The sequence below is a fragment of the Haplochromis burtoni genome, unplaced genomic scaffold (genome assembly GCF_018398535.1).
Source record: "Haplochromis burtoni strain Fernald_Lab_line unplaced genomic scaffold, NCSU_Asbu1 Contig_665, whole genome shotgun sequence".
Classification (NCBI taxonomy): Eukaryota; Metazoa; Chordata; class Actinopteri; order Cichliformes; family Cichlidae; genus Haplochromis; species Haplochromis burtoni.
Genome location: NW_024583026.1, coordinates 4,618 through 10,176, shown reverse-complemented (window position 1 = coordinate 10,176; position 5,559 = coordinate 4,618). Strand labels below are relative to the sequence as shown.

The following is a 5,559-nucleotide window of genomic DNA, read 5'->3' as shown; positions in this document are numbered from 1 at the left end:
TTATTGCGATCAGATATAGAAAAGACTGAGAACAGCAGAAGAACCTGTGTGGCTCAAACTGGCACGATGTTTAAATCCCATCAGCTCCTGAGTCGACAGTTTGTGCAGTCAACAAATGAAGAGCCGACATCCTTACACGGACCGGAACCACCTACCGCCATTTCTCCGGTTTCTGATGCCTCGCGACGCTCGACTGACACATGACGAGAAGAGACGGCGAGGAATGTGAGCCTTCATCATCAGAGGAAACAGCCTGTCGTCATCATCCTCAGTGAGTCTGAACCACTGTAAGCTCACACATTCATTTCTCATAATGCTGACACACACACACACGAGTACACAAGTACACACATCCTGTACTTCAGCAGAGGTACAGACTCTCACGCACCACAAAGTTGAAGCACAGCTTCTTTAGTGTTCACTTAGAGCCTCAGGTGTGTGAACCTGCACGGCTCAGGTGTGGCAGCGTGGGCTAACACCGCAGCTGTAGCTAAAGGTTGCTTCAGCCCGTGTAAACATCACACACGTGCTCAACCTGCCAACAATGGAAGCAGGTGAGCGGCTCTCACAGGGACGATCCTCAGTGCACAGTGAACGAGCCTGCTGTGGAATGTGGAAGTGGGAGTGTGGGAGGGAGAGTTTTCCATTTTCCCTCCGGCAGTAGGAAACATCCCAATAAGGACGGCAGGGCGGGTTCTTGCCGCTGACGCTGTGTGGGTGGGGCCTGCTGCCTGATTAAATGGAGCAGTGGTGATGAAGGCGAGCAGAGCTCCGACTGTGAGACAAACTGAAGGATGGCGATGCTGCTGCAGCCTCTGTGGACCTTCGTGCTGGGACACGCCCCCCTCCTGCGCTCGCCCTTCTTCCCCGTGCTCTTCTCGCTCTGCGTCTACCTGTCCTTCTGCCTGCCCTTCCTGCTGCTGGACGCGCTGTCCACCAGGTGGGCGTGGGTGCTCAGGTACAAGCTGCAGCCTCAGAGCTCCGTCAGCTGGTCGTCGGTGCGGCGCTGCCTGGCTCTGACGCTCTACAACCACCTGGTCTTCATCTTCCCGCTCACCGTGCTGCACTGGTACCTGAGGCCGGTGCACCTGACCGAGGAGGCCCCGCCCCTTCCGCGCCTGCTGGCTCAGGTGCTCGTGTGCCTGCTGCTCTTTGACTTCCAGAGCTTCGCCTGGCACCTGCTGCACCACCGAGTGCCCTGGCTCTACCGCACCTTCCACAAGGTGAGTCCCCGAGGACGATGGCGGTGGTGACGATGTCACGCCTTTGTTCTTCCTCCACCTCACGCTCTCTCTCCTCCTCCTGCAGGTGCACCACACCTACACCTCCACCTCCGCCCTCACCGCCGAGTACTCGGGCACCTGGGAGACCCTCAGCCTGGGCCTGTTCGCTGCCGCCAACCCCCTCCTGCTGGGCTGCCACCCGCTCACCGAGCTCACCTTCTTCGTGGTCAACATCTGGCTGTCGGTGGAGGATCACTGCGGCTACGACCTGCCGTGGGCCACGCACCGCCTGGTGCCGCTGGGGCTGTACGGCGGGGCGCGCCACCACGACCTTCACCACCTCAAGTCCAAGTGCAACTTTGCGCCGTACTTCACCCACTGGGACCGCCTGGCCGGGACGCTGCAGACGCAGGACTGAGCCGCCGTGATGGCGAGGAGCTGATGTAGAGACATTTTCTATTTATTTATTTCTTCCTGTTTTTATTTATTATGCCACTTCTGAGCCCACCAATCACAGCGGGCTCTCCTCGACTCGCTGCTCCTCTCTGACGTAGAGACGGAGCAGTCGGAGCCACGAGAGCGCCGTGAGCCGTCGACGGCGTGAGCACGTTAACTGATACCGGACAGATGTGCCGATGAGGCAGCTGGCTGCGAGTGCGGGACAGACGAAAGTGAAACGAGGGACAGAGATAAGCTGGCGAGGAAGACGAGGAGTCGCGCCGCCGCTGAAGGAGAAGCGCGGCGTCAGAGGGAAACTGGAAAGTTTGATTCTGAACTGGGAAGTGAAAGTTTGAGCACTGAAGACAAAATGAAGCTAAAATAAAGTTTGTGAAGAGAAGCACACAAGTCTGTTTCCTGTTTGTGTCGAAACACACACACAGACGCACCACACACGACAAAAGACAAACCAACACGACACACACAACACACACACACACACACACACACACACACAGACGCACACACACGACACACACACACACACACACACACACACACACACACACACACACACACACACACACACACACACACACACACACACACACACTCACACACACACACACACACCTGTGTGTCTGTGAGCTTCAGCAGGAGACAGATCGTTGGTGGAGACGATCTCTGAACGTCACGATTCAAACAGCATCTGTGAACATTCAGCAGGAATAAAGTTTATTGTTAATAATCACAATTATTCAGCACGTCGTCTGCAGAGACGTCGTCATGTTGTTTAAGTAAAAATGGAGGCAGAGCCTTCAGTTTTTAGGCCCCATCTCATCTTAATGACCTTATAGTACCATACCACCCCATTAGAGCACTTTTCAGGTGTGTTGCAACAGCCCTCGAGGGCTGGAGTTTGAGACCCCTCTTGTCCAAGAGTATTTAAAAGTAGAATGGGAGGCAGAGCCTTCAGTTTTCAGGCCCCTCTTCTGTGGAACCAGCTTCCAGTTTGGATTCAGGAGACAGACACTATCTCTACTTTCAAGATCAGGCTTCAAACTTTCCTTTTTGCTAAAGCATATAGTTAGGGCTGGACCAGGTGACCCTGAATCCTCCCTTAGTTATGCTGCAATAGACGTAGGCTGCTGGGGGATTCCCATGATGCACTGGGTGTTTCTTCTTCACTCACTATGTGTTAATAGACGTCTCTGCATTGAATCATATCAGTTTTTCGGTCTTTAAGTGACGACGTGACGAATCCTGCTTCCGGGCCCAAAGTAGTCTGCATTTAACATGGCGTTTGTGTTTTTAACATGTTTAATGCTTTGTATCTTGTTCTATTTGATCTAAAAAGCCCCTAAAAACAGTCAGTGATCACTGCCGGCCTCCCTCGGCTTTTATTACCACTGTTCATTTTAAAGCTCAGTGTTTAAACCCTTACGATGTAACTGCAGCCCCAGCAGCAGTATATGAATGACTAACCTCGTATTGTGGATGGATTATCTCAGTTGTTCTCCTGACTGAAGTTTGGTCCGTTTACAGCATCCTGCCATGCGACTGCATTTGTTCCTGACCACCGAGAACACTCACGTTAACTTTTATCGAGTGGAAAGAAGTTAGCGTTCATCCTCCAGCTTCACTGTTTATGCTAACATAGCTGTGTCGCTAGCGGTCACGTAGCACATCATTATATACCAGCTAGCCCAACTTCAGTAACCCTGCAAACGTCACTGCTGTTTAGTTTCTGTCTTCATTTATGTTGGAAGTGATAGCAGAGCTGTACGTTTGACTTTCTCAGAAATCTCTCAGTCAGAACATGCTACATTGTATTTAGATAGAAGCTAGCGAGCTAACTCCCTGCTAACTTCTAACTCCGTTAAATGTCTTAAATTCCGTTTTCATGGATGCCTGGATGTTAAACTTAATTGTTACACCTGGTAGAGCAGAACGCTGATCATTTTATTACAGATGAAAGACTTTAGACAGTTTTTAACTCTCAGTGATGCCGCAGTGATCGTTTGATTTATGGACCTGCAGCAGAGTTTGAGCCCAGACACGGCTAATGACGTCAGACTTAAAGACCGGATTAATCTCCGTCTCTCTTCCACAGCATGTCTTTATCCTGTCTTCCTTCTCTCACCCCGACCGGTCGCAGCAGATGGCCCCGCCCCTCCCTGAGCCTGAATGAGGTGCGTGCAGAGAGCCGCCACTCAGACCTGATCTCTAAACATTTAAAGAGGATTTTTTTCAATCATATCAGGCCCTTGTTTCCCTGATATGATTCACCAATAAAGGAAGAGACGGGTAAGCGCAGGAATGTGCTGCAGCATGAGTAATCGCACTGAACCGAGCGTGCTCCTCTGTGACCTGCATGTGTGTGACTATCAGCACAGCAAAGACCTGAAGGACAGACATGCTCTTCAGGCAGTGTGTTGTATGTTACAGTGTGACGGCTAAATTCACACTCGGGTACATAAACTAAACATAATCATTAACAGTTAATACAGCTGGCTTTTTAAAAGGATCTGAATCTCATTTCTCTGGCTGTCAGTAGCCCTCTTGTAGATCTCTAAGCTGTTATAAAGATAGTTTATACAAGAACAATGTTTCTACACACGGGAATTTGTGAGACTTGGGTTCAGTTTATTAATTATACAGGACGTCTGTAGACACACAGCTCTGCAAAGTATCTCAGAATATTTCAGATGAATAAAAACCTGTGAAAAGTTTCTGCCAATAAAAAAGCCAAGTGTAAATCTCCCTGCTGGTGAACGTTTGTCACCGAGAGATCTTTGCTCAATAATCGTTCCCGCTAAAAAGCAGGATAAAACCTTAGTTCATAATCAGCCTCGACAGCTCAGTCTGCTTATCACAGAGCTGCAGTCAGGCTGACGATCACAGCTGCTTCTTGTGTTTCTGCGGTTCAGCTTTGGCGGCTCTCTCTAGCTTTATGTTGAAGAAACACAGCATGAGCACAATCAGAATCAACCACTGACCAACGAAGGAAGCCGAGCGTGGAGCCCAGTATCCACCGGCTATTCAGGCATTAATGGTTGATCTGTGCCCGTCTTTGTGATGCCTCACCCCCGCAGGCTCACAGACAACAGGTGACCTGAAAACATCCTCGCACCGGACGACTCACAGCGCGACCTTCCTCAAGATGCTGCTTGAGCCAACCTATTAGAGCTCACCGTGTACACAAAGCTCCGTATCTGCAGAATACGTGGTCACAAGCAGCACTTACTGAACAACGTGGTTCATTTAGGAACCTGCAGCATCTTAACTGACAGTGACACCATTTCAAACTGACATTGAGCTTGAACCTTGTAACATCACACGCTAGCTGACGTCAGCTTGTAACGTTACGTTAACTTGCTTTGAACTTTGCACAAATGAGGGTTCAATTAAAAAATAACATTAACGTGATATTATTAAAAACGTTAACAGCCTCCATGAAACCTCGTCTCCTGCCTCAAGAAGCAAACGTCCGCGCTCAGGTGTCTTGATGTCCACCATCATTGTACTCGTCCCAACACAGAAAAGCTGCGACTGGAACATGTTTGTCCTGCACCTGCTCGGGTCGCCACCAACACTCAGACTTTCAGGCTCTGAACAGAGAGCAAAGGGTGATCTAGCATCTGTGGTGACTAACGAGGAAGCTGGAAACGCCTCTCCAGAAGTGGAACGCAGCCTTCACAGATGTGAAGGGAAGGCACCACGAATCGTATCCCACAGCTTCACATCTGTCGGCTGCTCTCTGTTTGAGCCTGAAAGTGTTGGTATGTGACTAAACTTAAACCTACTCCGTGCCCCAAACACTCACGAACAACCTGCTGCAAAGTTTTTCTCTGGATGAAAGTCATTTATCTGGAATACAGTGGCTTGGAAAAGTATT

General features: G+C 50.0%; 1 protein-coding gene across 1 annotated transcript; it reads left to right on the top strand.

Annotated features, from left to right (window-relative positions):
- The first annotated feature begins 710 nt into the window (after positions 1-710).
- Positions 711-2,064, top strand: LOC121812584 (cholesterol 25-hydroxylase-like protein). The gene is made up of 2 exons (XM_042215155.1): positions 711-1,223; positions 1,309-2,064. The coding sequence occupies exons 1-2, from the start codon at positions 795-797 to the stop codon at positions 1,639-1,641; spliced, it is 762 nt and encodes a 253-aa protein (XP_042071089.1). The 5' UTR covers positions 711-794; the 3' UTR covers positions 1,642-2,064.
- The last annotated feature ends 3,495 nt before the right edge of the window (positions 2,065-5,559 follow it).

Excerpts from the sequence above, each read along its gene's own strand:
- LOC121812584 (XM_042215155.1), top strand. The coding sequence starts at position 795 with ATGGCGATGCTGCTGCAGCCTCTGTGGACCTTCGTGCTGGGACACGCC. Across the intron at positions 1,224-1,308 it reads TCTACCGCACCTTCCACAAG|GTGCACCACACCTACACCTC; the intron begins GTGAGTCCCCGA and ends CTCCTCCTGCAG.